General features: G+C 48.8%; 1 protein-coding gene and 1 long non-coding RNA gene across 3 annotated transcripts in view; one reads left to right on the top strand and one right to left on the bottom strand.

The window, feature by feature from the left end:
* The first annotated feature begins 2,106 nt into the window (after positions 1-2,106).
* LOC109502924 lies at positions 2,107-18,196 on the top strand. 2 transcript variants are annotated; one of them, XR_006583601.1, is made up of 4 exons: positions 2,107-2,819; positions 5,054-5,180; positions 10,386-11,851; positions 16,061-18,196. It is a non-coding gene; the product is annotated as an uncharacterized LOC109502924 (long non-coding RNA). The 2 variants fall into 2 exon arrangements; XR_002161838.3 differs by lacking the exon at positions 16,061-18,196 and having other exon boundaries at positions 2,111-2,819; positions 10,386-13,147.
* CAB39 (calcium binding protein 39) overlaps positions 18,036-21,003 on the bottom strand; it is an 88,522-nt gene continuing 85,554 nt past the window's right edge. The window contains exon 9 of the mRNA XM_023259793.2: positions 18,036-20,639. Coding sequence (XP_023115561.1) covers positions 20,451-20,639 — 189 coding nt within the window. The 3' untranslated portion in view covers positions 18,036-20,450. The remainder of the gene's footprint in view (positions 20,640-21,003) is intronic.

The raw sequence follows: 21,003 nt of genomic DNA, 5'->3' as shown, positions 1-21,003 counted from the left end.
CGGAAGTGTAGGGTTTCTCAGTTTGGGAGGCTAGGAGTTAAGGTCACACTGTTGCCACAGATGGTTCCTTCTGAGGCTGTGAGGGGAAGTCTGACCCAGGCCTCTGCCCTGGCTTCTGCTGGTTTCCTGGTCATCTCTGCTGCTCCTTGGTACGTAGAGCACCACCCTGATGTCTGTCTTCTTCTTCACAAGGTGTTCTGTGTGTGTGTGTGTGTGTGTGTGTGTGCTTCCAAATTTCCCCTTTTTGCAAGGACATCTTTTATATTGGATTAAGGCCCAACCTAATGACCTCATCTTAACTAATTACCTTGGCATTGACTCTCTTTTCAAATAAGGTCAAATTCTAAGGTCCTGTGAGGCTTAGGACTTCAACATATGAATTCTAGGGGGCGCGGTTCGACGCGTAACAGCAGCCTTGTTCATAGTCACCCTTCCCTAGGATGACTGCTGGTCTCGCCATCACTGTGCACTTGGTGTATTTTCTTCCAGGTTTGCTCTACACGCATACGAACACTCGCGGAATTTATTTTGTAAAACATGGAATCATACGGTTCTCTAATTTGCTTTTTTTTTTCACTGAACAAAATGTTCTGAACACCTTTCCACGTGACCAGACACAGATGATATTTAAATGGGTGTATAGAATTCTATGCTTTGATGAGCCATGTTTTATGGATCTAAGAAATGTTTGTTTTTCCACGTTTGCCCTTCAAGCAGAGCAGCCACGAGGATGCCCGTACGCAGAGTGCTCTGTGGATTCCTAGCTGCAGGCGGGTCCGCTGGTTTAAAATGGCCCGTGTCTTGCAAAATATTTTGACACATATTGACAACCTGCCCTCCAGAAACGCGGGGAGGTGACCCTTCACACTCCCGCCGCCAAAACACTTTCTCCTCCATACCTGCTCCTCCCCAGCCTTCCGTACTTCAGCGAGGACAGCTCCGTTCTAGCAGCCGGGGTCAAACCTTTTTTATTTTTAATTTTGTTTTCATGTTTACTTATTTTTGAGAGAAAGAGAGACAGAGCGTGAGTGGTGGAGGGGCAGAGAGAGAGAGGGAGACTCAGAATCTGAAGCAGGCTCCAGGCTCTGAGCTGTCAGCACGGAGCCCCATGTGGGGCTCAGCCCCGGGGATCGTGACATGAGCCGAAGTTGGACGCTTAACCCACCGAGCCACCCAGGCGCCCCGAGGTCAAATCTTGAAGTCATCCTTGTTGCCTTTTTGCCTCACACCTCGCACTGAAGCTCTCAGCAGGTTCCCTGAGCTCTGTCCCCAAAGTCTATCCAATCGGACCGCTTCTCCCACCTTGGTCCACATCATCTTCTCACGTGGACCATCTCCCTGGTTTCTCACCTTGACCTGACCGGGGCCTGCCCCGCCCCCTCAAAGTCTGTTCTCCCTACAGCCGCCAGAGGGCGCACCTTAAAACGCAAATCAGACCCTGCCCGCCTCTTCTGGGACTTCCCAGAATAAACCGCAAGGCCCTAGCCAGGGGGCTCCAGATCCTATTCCGTGAGGCCCTGCCTGTGTCCTTTTCCCGTTTTTCCATTCCCGTGTTTATCTCATAAAAACACAGAGAAGACTCCTTTGCATATTAAGATTATTAGCTCCGTCCACCAGAAGTCACTGGTATTTTTCCCATTTTGACATCTGCCTTTTTATCGCATTCATGGACTGTTTTGATATGTAAATTCATCACATTTTCCATTAGGATTTCTTCCTTGCCTGTACACTTAGAAAGACTCTCTCCTCTTTAAACTTATATATTCACCAGTATTTCCTTCTAACATTGTTATATATAGAACATCGAAAACATTACTCACTACTTAAAAAAAAAAAGTTCTTGACAGTTGTAACGTATTGGCTTCTCAAGACAAATTTTAGAATGAATTTCCTTAGTTGTCTGCAAAACCCTACTGGGATTTTTGTTGGGGGCTGCTTTAATTTGGGGGAGAATGCGTATTCCTATCCAGGAGTTTGGTTTGCCTCTCCATTTATTTTAAGCTTTAGGGCCCCCAGTAAAATTTTGTGACTTTTTAAAAAATTTTTATTCATTTTTTGATAGAGACAGAGTGTGAGTGGAGGAGAGGCAAACACCGAATCCAAAACGAGCTCCAGGATCTGAGCAGTCAGCATAGAGCCCAACGCAGGGCTCAAACTCGCCAACGGTGAGATCACGACCTGATCCAGAGTCGGACGCCCCACTGACTGAGCCACCTAGGCGCCCCTTGTGGCTTATCTTTACCCAGGTATTGTATATTCGTAGTTCTTCTCGTGAAGGGAATGCTTTCGGGGCCGACTCTTTTCCTGGGGACCCCGTAGCAGGCCGGGCCCCTCCTGCTGCCCCTGGGATACCTGGAGGGCGTGAGCGCACCGGCGCCGCGGACAACTGGAACTCCCAGTTCCACCCGCAACCCGCCCCGCGGTCCCGAGCTGCCGCCTCCACGTGCTGCCTGCCACGGCGATTCGGTGGCGCCCCCTGGTGGCCGTTACCAGTGTGGCGCTTCTGCTGCCTTTCAATGCCACGCAGGCATCACCTTCCCGGCTAGACTGTCGAGTCACCTCCCCATGAAGGAAGGCAAACGATTTTCAACATTTTGGATTCAGCAACATACACCTCGGAAGATGAATATGAAAAAGTCACCCTAAAGCCAAACCGCCACTTGAAAATGTAGCAGCTATTTATGTATTCACTCCGAATCGGCTGATGCAACGGATCTTAGGGGCCAGGCCACCGCGATACAAACGCGAACCGAGACAGACAAGGGCCCCACTGTTCCCCTGCACAGTGTATTCTAGTGAAAGGAGACACAGATAATCAAGTAAGTCAATGTGATTATTTCCAAGAGAAATAAATAATTTGAAGAAAAGAAAGCAGGAACAGAGGCGGTGGGCGTGGCCAGCACTGGCTAGCGGTCTGGGCAGGTGAAGAGGTGTCCCATGGAGGGACAGGGGAACGAGGAGTCCACGCGTGGAGACGGGCGAGCTAGATACGACTCACTCTTGTCCAGTCCGGAGCCCGTCTTTTCTTTACAGAAGTGGAAATTCAGTTAGGAGAAAAGTGGAATATATACGTTCTTACTGCCTTGCGCATTCCTTCATAGCCATAGTTTACAATGCTGTTGTGTTTCACCCACAAGAAAGAGCACAGTTCCTATCCATCACGTGGGGAAGTGGGGTCTGCAGGCCCAGAAAGTGACTCTTGTTACCGGAATGTGGCTGTCGGGGCTTTGGCCTGGGTGTGGGAGGCATTTCTCTTTTGGCTTTGAGCTGTCTTTCGGGCTGGCTTAATGACATCTTTTTAGGCTGTAATTATTGTTGTCGATACGAAAGAGCAAGTCTAGGAATCGATGACACATAGCGTCCTGGGCTAAATTGGGTCCCCCCCCTTCCCAAGTTGAAGTCCTGACCCCACTACCTCAGAACGCGATGGCATTTGGAAACAGCATGTTTGAGGAGGTAATTAAGTTAATGTGGGCTTGGGGGTGGGTCCTCATCCGATACGACCGGAGTCCTTATAAGAAGGGGAGATCAGGACACAGGCACACACAGAGGGAAGACCACGCGAAGACACAGCGAGGGGGCGGCCCCTACGAGCCAAGGGGAGAGGCCTCAGTTGGAACCAACACTGACAACAACTTGATCTTGGACTTCCAGCCTCCAGAACTGCAAGAAAGTAATTTCCTACGGTGTAAGCCAGACAGGCTACGGTACTTGCTAGGGCAGCTGTAGGGGACTAATCCATGTAGATGAATGTTCTCTTTAGAACGAAACTTAATGGTTTCGTTGAAATGAAACTTGATGATGGTTGAAATGAAGGGCTTCCTCTAAGAAATGTTTGTAAACACGAGCTTAGAAGGCTTAGGAGCACCTACAAGTGGGGAACCATGAGGTGGGAATGAGGTGAAGCCGAAGGAAGTGGAGACCTGACGGATCCTGCTGGCCCTGGGGTGAGGAGGGAATGTGTTAGCAGGAAGAAGGTAGAACGTGGATGCTCAGAGTGTGGGGACCAGGCAGCTTGTAGAAACTCACTCATTCAGCCAACACTGAGTCAGGGTCACCTACCGGCCAGGGGATGGCAGTGAATCAAAGCTAAGGAAGGGACGCGTGAACTTGGGGGCAAACAAGACAACAGAGAGATGCGCTGGTGAGTCAAGGAGACGTCATCAGGTTTTTCCAGAATCTGCTGAGATAGCGCCTCAGCTCTGCCCTGTCGTCACCCACCCTTCTGCCCTGCTGGACGCTCACCAAACAACCTTCCAGTTTCCAACTGAGCTTTCCACATCCCCTGACTGGGAAAGAGTTACCCCCTCCCTTCGCCACCCCCCCCCCCCCGGTCAAGTTTTATAAATTGAGGACCTGCTTTGTGCCAGGCACTAGAGATACACAGTGGGGGGTTGACAGGGTCCCTGAAAAGGGAGGCTTTGTATTCTGGATACGGAGAGAAGTGGGTGGATTCAAGATTGGCTGGAAGTAGAGTCAGAAGAATGTGGGAAGGAAAGAGAATTCCTAAGGATGATTCCTGGGTTGGAGGGCTAAGGAATAGGATGCATGATGGGGAAATGGAAGGGGAATCTAGAATTTTCTTAGGCATCTGGGGTTTTAGATGCTCTTAATGCATCCAGGAGATGCCAAACAGCAGCTTGATTTGTGAACTCTGCAAGCAGGTTGGGCCGGAGCTAAAAATGTGGGATTCGGCAGTTTACAGACAGAATTTAAAGTCATGGGACGAGGTCAAGTCACCTGGATAAAGAAGCCGGAGGCCAGGATGACTTTTGATATATTAGGTTTTTATTTTCATTTATATTAAAATACTTTCTCATTTCCCTCATTCTTTCTTTCTTCTTTCTTTCTTTCTTTTTCTTTCTTTCTTTCTTTCTTTCTTTCTTTCTTTCTTTCTTTCTTTCTTCTTTGACACAGGATTATTGTGAAAAGTGTTTTTTAATTCCTAGATATTTGGGGGATTTGAGAGCTGTCTTTATGTAATTGATTTCTAATTTATTTCCACTGTGGTCAGAGAACGGACCCCAAATAATTTAAATACTTTTTCTTTCAGATTTGTTGAGCCTCACTTGATGATCCTGTATACAGTTGATCTTGACACACATTCCACGTGCACTTGAAAAAACTGTGTATTTTGTGCAGTTTGGGGTTTTAAGTTCTACAAATGTCGATTATGGCAGGTTGGTTGGTAGTATTCGAATCTCCTGTATCCTCAGTAACTTTTTATTTTATTTTATGATTTTTAAGTTTTTATTTATTTTTGAGGGGGAGAGAGAGAGAGAGAGAGAGAGAGAGAGTGAGTAAGCATGAGCGGGGGAGGGGCAGAGAGAGGGAGACACAGAATCCGAAGCAGGCTCCAGGCTCCGAGCTGTCAGCACAGAGCCCGATGCGGGGCTTGAACTCACGAACCGGAAGATCATGACCTGAGCTGAAGTCAGACGCTTAACTCACTGACCCACCCAGGCGCCCCTCCCCAGGAACTTTTTAAAAACTTAACTTCAGGGGCTCCTGGGTGGCTCTGTCGGTTAAACGTCTGACTCTTGATCCCAGCTCAGGTCATGATCTCACGTTTTGTGAGTTTGAGCCCCGCGTTGAGCTCCTCGCTGAGTGGGGAGCTGGCTTGGGATTCTCTCTCTCTCTTCTCTGTCTGCCCTTCCCCTGCTCTTTCAAAATAAACAAACATTAAAAAAAAATTAACTTCATTTATTAGAACAGTTTTAGATTTACAGAAAAATTACATATAAAGGACAGACAGTTCCAGATGCCTCACATCCAATTTCCTTCACAATTAACATCTTACATGTAGATGTTTTATTCACATCAGGAATCCATATGGATATACTATTAACTACAGTTCATGCTTTATTCAGATTTCCTTAGTTTTTAGCTAATGTGACTTTTCTGTTCCAGGATCTTACCCAGGATCCCACACGGTGGTAATTACATTTCCTTAGGCTCCCCTTGGCTGTGATAGTTTCTCAGACTTTCCTTGTCTTTTTTTTTATTATTAAAAAAATTTTTTTTAAATGTTTTTATTTATTTTTGAGACAGAGAGAGACAGAGCATGAGCAGGGGAGGGGCAGAGAGAGAGGGAGACACAGAATCCGAAGCAGGCTCCAGGCTCTGAGCCGTCAGCCCAGAGCCCGACACGGGGCTTGAACTCATGAACCGTGAGATCATGACCTGAGCCAAAGTCGGACGCTCAACCGACTGAGCCACCCAGGCGCCCCTGACTACCCTTGTTTTTGATGACCTTGACAGTGTTGAGGTATTTTGTAGAAAGTCCCACTGGGGGATTTGTCTGATGTGCTTGTTACTATTAGATGGGGGTTAGGGGGTTGGGGGAGGAGGACCAGAGGTGAAGCGTCATTCTTAACAGCGTCATGTCAGAGCTACGTATTATCAACATGCCTCACCCCTGATGCTGCTGACCACCAGGCTGAAGAGACACTGGTCAGTTTACCCGGGCATCCTGCCTTTTATCGGGCAACCCTCTCCAGGGGTCCTCCTGGCCTCTGCCAAATGTCCCCGTGGAACATCGGGGATGTAAGAATACTCTTCCAAATACATACATTCTTCCCCAGTGACTTACATCTGGATGTAGGAATGTTCTCAACGTTCCAAGCGTTTTTTTCCCAGCCGCCAGTGCTCTCCGCCCATCACCGAGAGTGTTTTTTCTCTCGTGGGAAATAAACCGGCTTCGGTAACGGCCCACGATCCTTTTGAATTTTCCCGGTGGAACTTTGGCTCCTGTTCCACAGTTGTCCAGCGCGGCCGGTCCTGCCATCTGCTTTGGAAAGATTCTCCTCTCCCCGTTAAAGGGCAGATTCCTTCCAGCTTGGCTATTTGCTGAGCATTCGTTTGTTTGTCTCGCTGTAATTCAGGAAGGACTCAAAATTTCTGCTGGCGTTATTGCCTCCCCCTTTCTGTGTTTTCCTGACCTCGGCGAAGCTTTCGCAGTTTGAAGACTCTACATCTGCGGGGTTATACTTCGTCTTCCTCGGCTGATTTCCTTTCAAGTGTTTTGAAATAACGCTTTTAACTCAGTGGCATCAACCAGTTTCTTCAAAAGTGCTTCGATTTGTCCAGGAAGCGTCTGTTTGCTCCTGTGTTCCTTACGCCGGGTCCCCGGCCCCACCATCCAGGCTATCTTCCCCCGAGACCACCACCCAGGCGCTCCTCCTTGGTGAGCGGTCCCCTAGAGGCGTCATCTGATTTTCTTCCGAGTTTTCTTTTTTTTTTTTTTTTTTTGAATTTTTTTTAACGTTTATTTATTTTTGAGACAGAGAGAGACCGAGCATGAACGGGGGAGGGTCAGAGAGAGGGAGACACAGAATCTGAAACAGGCTCCAGGCTCTGAGCGGTCAGCCCAGAGCCCGACGTGGGGCTCGAACTCACGGACCGTGAGATCGTGACCTGAGCCGAAGTCGGCCGCTTAACCGACTGAGCCACCCAGGCGCCCTGTACTGAGCATAATATTTTGAAGTTCATTCATGTTGTAGCATGATTAGTATTTCATTCTTTGTTATTGCTGAGTAATACATACTGGATGGATCTACCACATTTTATTTATCCATTTACCTGTTAATGGACATTTGGAATTTTTCCATTTTTTAACTGTTATGAGAATGCTGCCATGAATATTTGCATATTTGTGTGAACATGTTTTCATTTCTAGGTTGATATCTAGGAGTGGAATTATTGGGTCATATGGTAACATTATGCTTTCCCACGAGCAGTGTATAAGGGTTCCCATTTTTCCACAATCTTGCTAATTATGTCTTTGATTATAGCCAAGTCAGTAAGTATGCACTGGTATCTCATTTTGGTTTTAATTTGCTTTTCCCCTAATGACTAATGATGTTGGATATCTTCTTAATATCTTTTTGAAGAAATAGCTATTAAAATAATATATATATTTATAATTTATATATATTTATAATATATTTTTATATTATTTATATTTTTATAATTTTTATTTTATTATATATAAATATATAATTTTATTATATTTTTATATTATTTATAATTTATATATATAATATATAATTTATATATATTTATAATATATATTATATTTATTATATATTATATATTTATAATTATATATAATATATATTATATTATATATTATATATATTATATATTTATATATTTTTATATATATTTATATATTTTTATATATATTTATATATTATATAATATATAAATATATATATAATAAAATAATTAGACAACCCAATTAAAAGATTGGTTTTATTTTATTTTATTTTTTTATTTTTTTTTAAAGTTTATTTTTGAGACAGAGAGAGACAGAGCATGAACGGGGGAGGGGCAGAGAGAGAGGGAGACACAGAATCGGAAGCAGGCTCCAGGCTCCGAGCCATCAGCCCAGAGCCCGACGCGGGGCTCGAACTCACGGACCGCGAGATCGTGACCTGGCTGAAGTCGGCCGCTTAACCGACTGCGCCACCCAGGCGCCCCTCTTCTGAGTTTTCTAACATTCCACTTTGTTTCATCTGTTCACTGACCCTCCTATTCCCTTCTCTGGCTTCTTGTGAAATCAACTTCGTGCATCCCTGGAGGTCATCATTTTCATCCAAAGCGTCTTTACCGTCGTCCCAAGCTGTCCTTTTTTTTCCTTCTGATGTATTTTGAAGATTGTTCTGGCTGCAGGTACGTGACAGCGATGTGTTCTGACACATCTTCTGAAGACTGAAGGTTTCTTATGACGCTGGCTGCCCGCTCCACCTGTTCTGAATCTTCGGATGTCCCTTTGACACGTCCTTTTCTGAAAGCCTCTATTTTAAGTCCAAGAAGAGTCAGTGGTTTCCAGCTCTTTATTAATGGTACCCAGGTTTTTCAAAAGACTATCTTTTTTAAAAAAAATTTTTTTAATGTTTATTTTTGAGAGAGAGAGCATGTGAGTAGAGGAAGGGAGGAGAGAGAGGGAGACACAGAATCCACAGCAGGCTCCAGGCTCTGAGCTGTCAGCATAGAGCCCGACGCGGGGCTCGAACTCACGGACGGTGAGATCATGATCTGAGCTGAAGTCAGACGCTTAGCTGACTGAGCCACCCAGGTGCCCCCAAAAAGACTATCTTTTTTAAAGAAACATCTTGGAGTCACGGTAAAATCGAGAGGAAGGCACAGAGACTTCCCATATCCCATCTGCCTCCACTCATGCACAGCCTCCCCCGTCATCAACATCCTCCACCAGAGTGGGGCATTGCTACAGTTGATAAACCTGCATTGGCGTGTCCTTATCACCCATGGGCTTAAGACCCAGCCTTATGGTCTACACTAGGCTTCCTCCCTGGTGTTGTACATTCTGTGAGTCTTGGCACATGTACAATGACACGTATCCATAAGGTTTTTTTCACTTCCCTGAAGATCCTGGCCATTTTAGTAAGTATGTGGTGGTGTTGCCTTGCTGTTTCAATTTGTCTTTCTCTGATGATCTCTGATGTACGGCATCTTTTCATATGCTTCTTTGCCATTGAAATATTTTCTTTGGTGAGGTGTCTGTTAATAATGGCCCATTTTTAAATCAGGTTGTTTGCTTTCTTATTGTTGAGTTTTAAGAACTCTTTGTATATTTTGGATAATAGCACTTTGTCGGATGTGTCTTTTGCAAATATTTCTCCTAAGTCGGTGGCTTATCTTTTCGTTCTCTTGATAATGTCACTTGCAGAGCAGAAATTTTTAGTTTTTCTTTTCTTCCTTTTTCTTCCTTCCTTTCTTTCTTTCTTTCTTTCTTTCTTTCTTTCTTTCTTTCAAAGAGAGAGCTCTTGAGCCAGATTGCGGGGCAGAGGGAAGAAGAGAGAGAATCTGAAGCAGGTTCCACACTCAGCTTGGAGCCCAATGCGGGCTCGACCACCCCACGACCCTGGGATCATGACCTGAGCTGAAATCAAGAGTCGGGCGCTCAACCGACTGAGCCACCCAGGTGTCCCAGAAATTTTCAACGAAGTCCTGCCTATCAGTCATTTCTTTCGTGGGTTACCCATTTGGTTGTAAAGAAAAGGTCATCACCATGTCCAAGGTCATGTCTCCTATGTTATCCTCTGGGAGTTTCATAATTTTGCTTTTTACACTCAGGTCTATATCCATTTCGAGTTAATTTTTATGAAGGGTGAAAGATCCTTGTTTAGACTCTGGAAGAGCCCCCGGAACCAGTCGCCACCCGAGTGGCTGGGATTATACGCTTTCTTTCTACTCACCATCCCCTACCCCTACTGCTGTTTTCTTGACCAAACTCAGTGGAGGGGATTTCTGGGTCGAGTGAACTGTTCTTGTGTTTGGGGCTCTTCCAGACTCCCGTCTGTCTTAGGAACCCTCTCCATTTTCTAAGCTCTGCCTGATTTCCTCTTACCCTTGCAAAGTTTCTCCATCCATGGCAGGACTGCTCTTATCCAGACCTCGCAGCACCTCCCCGTGGAAGCTCCCCTCAGCTCACCCACGAGAGCCTCAGTCCTCTTAGGAACTAGTTCATCAAGGCTCCCCTGTGCCTGCCAGCCTGGACCCAGCATCACCACGAGTTGGAGAGGAACACCCTGAAGCTACCGGATGTCCCCACCCCTCCTGGGACGCCACCCTCAGCCAGCAGCTTGCTCTTCCGGAAGCACCTCGCGAGGGCCTCAATTCTTGGCATCCCCTCTGCACTGCCCCCAGACAGGCTGCTGTGGAATGAGGATGAACCAGGCCCCCAGGATCCCCACCAAGCCTGGAGGAACACGTGCTCCTGCCTTATGCCCCATCTGCCTGCATCTCGGATGGGACACAGAGATCACTGCCACCATGTTAGCTGGTGATGCTTCCCCCAGCCAGACTCAGAGCCACCACCCCAGTGACAGCTCGGGAATGTCCTCCTCACATGCCTCGTTCCTGAGCAGTAGCAGGCCACGGGGCAGAGGCCCTCTTGGAAGGTCCAATGGGAGGGTGGGTGCCCGCCCCTCCTCAACAAGAACTTGGGCCAGTCTTCCAGTTGCTTCCTGGGCTTGAAGACCCAGGAACGCTCAGGTTCCCAGCCTGGGGTGGACAGTCGCCTCCCTGCCTTCAGCAAGTCTGAGCTCCTGGCCCCTAAGAGCCTAAGCCACCAGCCCAGCTTGGGTTCATGTTATTTTGTTCCATCACTGAGCGGCAGCCCTGATGGTGGTTTGTGGGCATTTGTCCCCAAGACGCTCCCCTGCCATCTGCTGGAAAGCTGTCAGGTTGAATAGACAAACTTGGATATGATAGGAAGGTGATGGTGCCCCTAGAGGCGTGCAGTGTGGTCCCCTGTTGGGATGTAGCTCTCGAGCTGAGCTTGAGTGATGCCCGACCCCTGATCTCCCCAATCGGGGGAAGCTCATGGTCTAGGGGGACAGGGACAGACCCAGAAACAGAAACAGAAGGTGTGATATGCAAGAGAAGGATGGACCACCAACTGTGGGGGTCCAGCTCAGACCCACACCCTTTCTTGGGTGGCCGCACTTCCGGGTGTGGGTCCAGGCCTGGCTCAGTCCTCTGGCCCCCAGGCTGGTCCGCACCACACCCAGCCCCCCTGGTCTCTCTGGTGACCACGGCCATCGCGGGTGGCATCACAGCCCTGCCCTGTGCCCGGGGCCCATCCTCATCCTGGAGAGGCCCATCTACCTCAACCCCCTCAACCCCCAGCCTGTGCCTGGGGGCTGCTCCTTATTCCTTTGCATGGAAGCCGGATAACCAGCGGTTGATGTCACCTGCCCTCTCTTGCTTCTCCAGGTGTGGCCCCTGGGCTGCAGCACCTGGGGGCTGGTTAGAAGAGCAGAATCTCAGGCCCCATCCCAGACCCTCCGGACCAGAACTAGCTTTTTATCAAAACCCCTAGGTGAGCAGCAAGCACATCACTGAGACCGGGCAGCACCTCGGAGGTGGGAGCACCTCGGGGCTGGGAGAACCAGGGAGGTGGGAGCACCTCGGGGCTGGGAGAATCACGGAGGTGGGAGCACCTCAGGGCTGGTAGCGTCACAGGACTCCAGGAGCCTATGACGGTAAAACACTCCAGTCTAACATACGAGGAGAGTGCCAGACGAATAGCTGCTTTGCTGTTAAACAGGCGATCAGAGTGGGAGGGATTCTGAGACCCCCCCTTTGCTACTGTTCATTTTGCTCCTGGGGGGGGGGGTCACAGGTAGAAAGTACACTAGGTGAGTTGTCTCGCAAAGGAGATAAAGAGATCACAGGGAATAACTTCTGAAGCTCTGACTCCCCTGCAGGGGTGAGTGGGTTTCCTTTATTTAGGGTTAGGATGACTACTTAGAAAGGGGAGGGCGTCATCGTATGCGGAGGGCGTAGGGCCGCGCATGCACCGTGAGGAAACGTGCCTATTCACACAGTGTGATGTAAGTGAGGCTCGTGTTTGTCTTCGGGTGGGGACTTCAGTATTGTCATGAGGTACAGGTAACTGGGTCACTCGTGGGCCATTCCACGGTCCATCTGCGCAGGTGGAAGTCAGGGCTTGAGCTCAAACTGGTCTGGGCCGTCTGGGCCGCTTGAGCTCTTGGTCCGTCCGGGCGGTTATGGCTTGAAGGTAGTGTGGGTTTCCATCAGGGGATGCTGTCCCCATCTGGTCCTTTGCCTGAGTTAAGAGATAAACTGGAAAGAAGGGCTCAAGGCAAACATGTGGGAGAGAGGCTGATGGGTATGAGCAGGTGAGCAGTAAAGGTTAGGTCTTGGGCTGCAGCTGGTGACACAACTGGGCCTCAATTATCTGCTTACTGATGATTTTTGGAGGAAGGCAGGCAGCTGGAAGAGCGTGTGGAATGTCGGACTAAAGAGGTACTGCCTGCCGGGTCCACTCCTGGCTCTGCTGCCTGCTGCTGTGTGGCCTTGGCCAAGTTGCTTCACCTCTCTGTGCCTGTTTCCTCATCTGTCAAATCAGGATCCCAGAGGACCCACTTATCGGAGTGTCGTGAGGACTGAGTTAGCCCTTGTAGACACTTGGTAATCACTCAGTCAATATTAATGAGGGCTGTAGGCGGTTAACAGAGAACCTTGAAAGAGTGGGGCTCTGTTGACATGGGTGGTTTCGGAGGATTTAGCACATGGAGGTCAGCAAATATTTACCTGCCAGTTACCACAAAACAGAAATTAAATCAATACTCATTCTTTAAAAAAAAAAAAATTGTTTTTGGGAGAGCACAAGCAAGGGAGGGGCAGAGAGAGAGGGGGACAGAGAATCCAGAAGCAGGCTCCGCGCTGACAGGCTGACAGCTCGAACTCATGAATCGGGAGATCATGACCTCAGCCAAAGTCCGATGCCCAACTGACTGAGCCACCCAGGTGCCGCATCAATACTTCTTCCGTATTGCATCATCACGCAATCGAATTTCTAAGTCTGTTTCCTAAGAAGGGAAGAGAGTTTTCCTGATTTGAGAATGCTTGTTATAATTATCGTAAGGATGACTGATTTGCAAGTCCCAGACCAACACATCTCAAGGCGGAGCCAAGCAGGATTTGCTGTCGACTGGATGGGAAGAGGGGGTAGCCGATGAGGCAGGACGTCCAGGATAATTGTTGACTTAAGGAACCCGGGCTGGAAGGGGTGGGGGTGGGGTGCCCTGGCAGGTGGGCTGACGTGAGTTCCGGGTTGGGCCCGCCTCATCCGGGACTGCTGTTGGACGCCCATGGGCCGTGGGTGGCTTCGGCTGGAGAGTGAACTCCGGAGGACGGGTTGTGGGTGCTGCTGGGTCCCCTCACATCCCTCAAAGCCACGTGGCCCTGGGGTTCAGCGGTATCTGCTGGGCGTATATCCCCCTCCCCGGGGCTATTTTTTTGGATCATTTATTTTGTTGCCACCATTGTATTACAAAACATTTCAAGTGTTCAGAAGATACCACAAGGGAATTTTACAGGGGAAAATGATCTGACGGGGAGAAGAGACAGAGGCCTCATGCAGAAAAATTCCAAATAATCGACGTAGATACTTGCTCTCAAGGAAGTGGAGCCTAATTCCCACTCCGAGTGTGGGCAGACATAGCAACTGTTTCCTGGGGACAGACTCGGAAGAGGGAAAGCGAACGAGCAGCTTTACTGCAGAGAAACCAGACCATGCCGTCTCCACCAGGTGATCAAGGTCAACATCAAGGGATTGAGTCACGGGGCTGCGCGCACCCTTGATAAGCTGTGACGAGGGCAGCGCTCTCTCTGGGTGGTCTCCTAATCAGGAGAGAAATAATCAGACAGATCCCACCTGTGGGGGACTCTACCAAATGCCTGTCATGGAAAACACGCAGAGTCTGAGACACTGCCCAGCCAAGAGGAGCCTACCGACACATGATGGCTAGTAAGTGTCATCGTGGGGTCCTGGATGGGATCCAGCACAGGGAAAGGGAAAACTACGGACATCTGAGTAATGGATGCACTTTAAGTATTAATAATACTTTCACATATTAATAATAGGATATCAATATTCATCCATTAATTATGACAAATACACCATGCTTATTTATGATGCTAATAATAGGAGAAACCAGGTGCAGGGTGGATCTGGAAACTCCCTGTACCACCTTTGCCTCTTTTTCTGCAACTCCAAAATTCTTTCAGACAATAAAGCTGCTTCAAAACAAAACAGCCATACACCCACCACCTAAATTCTGCCCTTCACACTTTACTGTCCATATCAGACATTACGTGTGTATCACGCATCTATCCGTCTCTGTTTACCTCTCTTGACTGCCCTCTCTTTTTTGCTCAAGACGGCACGTGGGAAGCTGGGACAGGTGGGCTCTCAATGCCACGGGGTCTCGGGGTCTCCAGGTCTCCGGGTCTCTGAGTCTGGTACGCTCTAGGAATGCCCCGTCCCCAGCCTCGGCTGTAGCTGGAAACAGAGAACTCTACTGTCACCCAATGGATACTTAGAGAAATGAAAGTTGAGTGCTTGAGGGACAGCTGAGGAGGCCCAGCAAGGCAGGGAGCCCCTCTGGCTGGGGGCCGAGGCAGGACCCCTGACCCCTTGGCCAGTTCTAGTCTAGACCCGGACGTCTGCCAACTCTGGCCCCAGTTCCCAATGGCGCAGCCATTTCGTAGGTTTATGCGTACTACACTTTTCAAAAAAGTCTTTTCTGGAAGGAGGTAGAGCATGAGGGAACGGGGAGTCTTCTTTCCAGTTGTGCTAGTATTTTTCATGACCAGGAAGAACAATTTCGGAGCAGTGGCAGGGCCTGTCCAGCTGCTTTGGAAAGAGAAGTGTCTGGGGGCAGGGGCGTCGGCTGACGGGGCTTGGGGGGCCCCGGGGCACTGACGGGAGGCCCAGGTCTGCGGCCTGTCTTGGGCCACAGGTATCTGGTGTCCGGCTTTGCCACACATGCTGTGGCCACAGCCCCTCCTGAATATGGAGGCGAGAGGGACGGGAAGTGTGTGACCTGAAGGGCAGGCGGCACAGCTTGGTTGTTCCATGTCCTGCTCTTCTAAGAGGGGCCCCACCCATGAAGCGGCTGACCACAGGCGTGGCTGCTTATGCCTCAGGGTTAGCAAAAGGAACAGAGTGTGCCTTAGTCTGGGTTTCCCCAGCAGCAGAGCCTGGGACAAGGGTTCGAACGCTGGTCATTTATTCGGAACTTGATCCCCGCCAGCCCCTGTACAGACTGGGATGGGAGCCAGGGGAGGGAAAAGATGGGATACAGGGTATGTCATTACACCACTAACATTGTGGTTTTTGGGGCTCAGCCCTGCTGGGAAGCCCCCCCCCCCCTGCCCATCCCAGCTGACGGCTGAGGACGCTGGGGTGAGGGCTGCTTCCAGGGACTCTTAACTGCCACCCTTCTGGTGCCCTGGCCCACGGTAAGTAGCTTCTAGAGGGCAGAAGCGGGTGCTACGGGGAGGCTCGGGGCACCGCTCGGTCCTCTGTGTGTTCACGTGTTGGGGTTGGCACTCGACCCTACCCCACCCGCCTCATTCCCCACGGGGAGAGGTCCACGGCGGGGCTGCCCGAGGGCCGGGGAGAGGACCCCTCGCAGAGTCAACGGAGCACGAGAAGGTACTATTTGGGTTAGGAGTGGGGCCGGGACGAGGGGACCCTCATCCCTTCTCCACACAGGTGACACCGTCAGGTGGGGAGATGTCAATCTCTCTCAAGCGTGGAACAGGGTGTGTGGGGCAGCTCACCAGGGAGGAAGGAGAGGAAACCGGCTGGGGCGCGGCCTCGTCTGGAAGCTTCCCCTGGGCTGGCCCCGAGGCTCCCCCTACAGCCTTGTCCGCTGCCCCCCGCTTCATCTCCACCGAACCGAAGACCCAGGTGCTGAAGAACAGAACAGGACCGTGTCATTTCCACAGATCACCAAGTCCGTAGGTGATAAAAATTTGTTACCGAGCAACAGGAGTCCTGAGGAGCTAAAGTTCATCTGGTAGAGAACGCTGAAAAGTTGAAATCTTCCCCTAAATCTCTAGTGGCTGTCTTCCGGAAGGGCTACCTAGAAAAAAGTACTGCACAAGTTATAGAGGACACGACCTCCTACCTAGAAACCTGGCCGTCCCTGTACCGGGAGCCCCAGGTCCCCGGGGACAAGCCCAGCACTAGCCCTTGGGGCCTGAGGTCGTCGGCTCCCACCGGACCATCACGCGGGCAACCAGACACCAGCGGGGCCGCGGCGGTCACTGTGAATAAATGCCGCGTAGAGGCGTGACGCCAGTCGTGAGGGGACACAGCTTTGTGCGAAGATCACCACCTCTTCGGTCGGCGTGAACCGGGGCAGGGACGAGTCTCCACGACAGGCTGTGAAGGCCTTTGTCCCTACTGACCGTGTCTTGGGTTCTAGACCCCGCGGAGGATCGCAGGCTGACCACAAGCGGTCAGGCGGGCGGGCGCTGACCGTCAGCGTGGAGAGGTGTTGAGATGGCTCCTGAGGGAGGCTTCCCTGTGGGGTTAGTTCCTGGGATCCAGCGCACAGGCCTTTGAGATTGTAGTGTGTGGGGCGTCTGGCCTCGTCCCTCACACCTTCCAGAAACAAAACGGCCGGAGAGATGGCACGAGGCTCTGAAAGTGGCGGGAAGGCCACAAAGGGCCGGGGAGGAAGAACGCTCCTTGTAAACCGAGCGGTAGCTGAAGGGCAGTGTGTCTGGGGGCATTTCTGGCAAATTCTCAGGGGACCACTCATTCATGACCTCGGAATGGCAGAAAAAGCCATCGGGCACTGAGCCCTCACAGAGCTTGGAGAGTCATGATCTTCTTTGGCCCTTACAAATAATATATATAAATAAGGAGGGCAGGGTAAGGGCTACACGTTGACCCCCGAGCAGCCCGAGACTCGCTTCTTCTTGGTGCGGGGAAGTGACACCGACAGGTGACCGGTGGGAAGTAGAATGTGAGCTAACGCACAAGTCCAGCCCTCAGCGTGGCCACTTCCTGTCTGATCAGAGAAAGGGCCAAGTCACAAGGTGTGACCTCACGGGCCCGTGTCATCTCTGGAGACGAGGGACCGAACTACCTGGAAGAAACAGGCAACGAATAAGATGTGTTCGGATGCGGGGCTGTGGCAAGGACACGTCCCAGGCCACGGCCCCAGAGAGTGGCGATCCCATTTACAGACAAGGGTTAAATTAAAAAGCGAGGACAGGGCTGTGCACCCCACAGCACAGGCGGCCCGGGGACAGAGGGCTCTCTCGCCCTCACTGTGATCTCACCCTTGTAACTTCTAATCCTCCTGCCAAATGTAGTTTTACCCTCGAACGTTAATAATAAAGGGTCACAGAGCCATGGGCGAAGGGTCCGCTCCCCAAACGCTAGGGTCTAAAAAAGCGATCAAACAAGGAGTAATATACTGCACGTAAAAGGCAGGGTGAGGGAGCTGGGAGCCCGGTCGCATAACACTCCAAAAGTCGCGTAACTTTTAAGGGAAAGTCGCACCAGACACCAAAAATCAAACCCTGAATAGGAAAAAAGACTTAGAAAGGCATGTGTGTTAGCTGTTTCCCGTTAGTTTGTGACAAAATGTGGGCCGGGGTGTCTCCTGACGGGGCTGTTCACGGAGACACAAATGCAACTCTCTGGAAGACACCATAAAAACGGACAGCGCTGTTTCTCCAAAATTTTATTTTTAATTTAAATTACAGGGCCAGCCAGATATTCTGATAAGAAATTTACGTTTCCTCAGGAGAAAGGAAATGCTTTCAGGGCACTGTTAACAACTGTATACATCTCCACCTTTTTTTTTTTTTTTTTTTTAAGGGTTAAAAATCACATTGAGTAACTGTACCTGACTCATGTAAAATTAAACCTTTGTAACACAAAAAGAAACCACTTCCAGTATAATAGTTTTGGTGATATGAATATATGAAATGATCGTAACTTTTCACCTTTGAATGTTTTCACATTTTTGTTAGAAAACAAAAACAAAACGAGCCTTAACTATCCCTGGCTCCCAACGCAATGGTGGCACATCGCTGATCTCTGTGACGTGCTGCACCCTCGCTGTCTCCCACACACAAGTGCAGGTGCCACCGCCCAAGTGGAAGCTGTTTTGTTGTTTCAAGTTCTAAGAGCCAGCTTGGCGGGGAAACTTTTCTTCCACTTGGTGTAACTGATGTTTTCGCACCAAATCCAGACACCAAGCACTGGACCGCGAGACCCAGAACGTTTCCTCACGGTCGAGTCCCCCGTTCCCTTCCTAAGTATCTTGGGTATTTTTCATTTCCGGGAGTTTGGATCGCTTTCCCGACTTCCAGTAGAAAAACATGACTTATTTTACACAGATTTTGGAAAAGACAGCCTCAGGAAAAGCAATTATAATGCAGACTGCCTTTTGACTGAGATAGGATAAAACATATTTATATCTTCTGGAGCTATTTTCCTCGCCGGTATTCCCAGGAGGTCTGAAAACCTACCGATGCTTAAAACATCAATTGGGAGTCTCATGTTGCTGGCTGATAAATAATTCAATTAGTAAGAGAGGCTAGCAAAGAGTAATTATATAAATTTCTTAATCAGCTACAGCCATGCTGAATTCAAACTGGCAAACTCTGATTTGTTAAGTTGTTAGTTGTGATCTTTGTATCACTAAGATGAACAGATACCATTCTAAGAACTTGACATAGATATGTTCTAGGAGACGTTCTGCCGTGGTCACAGTAACAAAAAGTGGTGCAAAATCAGTTACTTTATAAATACTGATAATTTGCAGCATTAAGGAACAGGACATTAAAAAAAAATAAGTTTCCCCATAGGACACCTATGACTAGGGGCTCTTCTTTTCCTAAGAGAAGCCAAAGTTTTAATTATTCAGTTTCACAACTATTGTACTGGATTACTTACTCTAAGAAAGAAAAGGTGTTCTACAGAGGTTCCCCCCCCCCCCCCCCCCCCCCCCCCCACGAAGAATCAGCATGAACTTAGCAAAATCAGCATCATTCACGTCTGGCGAGCTCATGACTCATTGAAATGAATAAGGCCGATACTGCGCAGGGAAGCGTGGCTGGCTGAGTGCCAGGCCTACCGAACGGCACCCCAGTAGATAGCTGAATACAAAGGATTGGTTTCCATTTTGTCTTTTAATGCTGTGATACTTAAAAGTTAAATCAGCATTTTCATGTGATCGGAAGTCTTTCAATTACATATGAGCATTCATTTTTTTTTTTTTTTTTTGCAAAAACTCAATATTAGGTAATAGTTACATACTAATACAGTAACATTCCTCTGCTGTACAAATTAAATCATTTAAAAGAAAGGAGCATTCTAAGAATTATATACAAAAGAAACCTGTAAGCATTGTCGAAATGAAACGCAAGGTGTCACTGTTAGCTCTACTGGTTTAAAATACCTTCCAAAAAGTAAAATTAACAAATACCCTTCAACATATCCAGGTTTACAAGTCTCAAGAAAATCAAATGTCAAAAAATTCTAGAAAGCTGTGAAAAGCATATATACATTTTCCTCATGACCTTATGAAGCTTCACGCCTTTGAAAAGTTGCTATCGATTCATTCGCACGCCAACTTTATCCACCCCAAAAGCTCCTACCTTGGATACAGCTCCCCTCTGATCTCAAATACAGCTCTGCTCGATCTTCCTTCAGCGAAGGCGTACAACCTCACCACGAACCCACGCTCAGATCTTTAACAGAGATCAAAGCAAGCACGCAGGTTGAATCTGAAAACACCAACCCCCTTCTTCCCTAAACCACACCGTCATCTACACATCTGCCTGCAGGAGCCTAGCCAGCCACATTCAGAACTCCCACAGCAAACAGAGTCCTCGAATTCTGAAGCGACACACAGATCAAGAAAAAGTCCACGTGTGCTCTAGTGGGCAAGAAAGCAGCAGCTACGTTCTCCAACTTGGACTAAAAAATAAAACAAAAAAGGTAAAATGAAAAACCGTTCACTTAACAGCAGGTTAGCAGTAATGTTCCTCATGAACCGAGAAGAGTGCCTGATGCTGAATAGCTAACAGCAAACGCTGAATCTGGATTTACTATTTTAGGTGTTGATTGGAAATTAGGCTTCTTGCTGAGCTGGTCTCTTCAAATCCCTGATCTGTTTAACTAAATAGGTCTTCTCATCGTTAAATTGTTCATCCTCGGTCCTGTCATTCTGAAACTTGCTGAGGAACTCTATGAGTTTGGTCTGGTTCTTGAGGAGGATGTCTAGGATGGGCTGCGTCTTGTTAGGATTGGCTACGAACACCTGCACAGAGAGAAAGCAGCATCAGTCGCAGGAAGGGATGAGACCCGGACGTCCGCCCACAGCCAGCAGGGCACGCGTGGCACACGCCCGATGCTTCCCCGGGGCCTGCGGTCAAGTCATGGTTCAGAGGATTTTGTTTTGGAAGACTGCATTTTACAAGTGGGGGGGGGGGGTGGGGGGTGGGGGGGGGGGGGGTGAGGTGGAGAATTACATGTTTCAGCACAAAAAGGACTGACAGATTCATTTATGCTCTGAAATTCTGCAGCTTGGTATTAAAATATAGACTGATTTTAGAATAAAATGGGCAGAAATTATTTCTGGGCAAGGAAAGTCAGAATGGATTCCAAGTACTAAAACCTCCATG

This window comes from Felis catus, chromosome C1 (assembly GCF_018350175.1).
Source record: "Felis catus isolate Fca126 chromosome C1, F.catus_Fca126_mat1.0, whole genome shotgun sequence".
Taxonomy (NCBI): domain Eukaryota; kingdom Metazoa; phylum Chordata; class Mammalia; order Carnivora; family Felidae; genus Felis; species Felis catus.
This window is presented reverse-complemented; position numbering and strand designations above follow the sequence as displayed.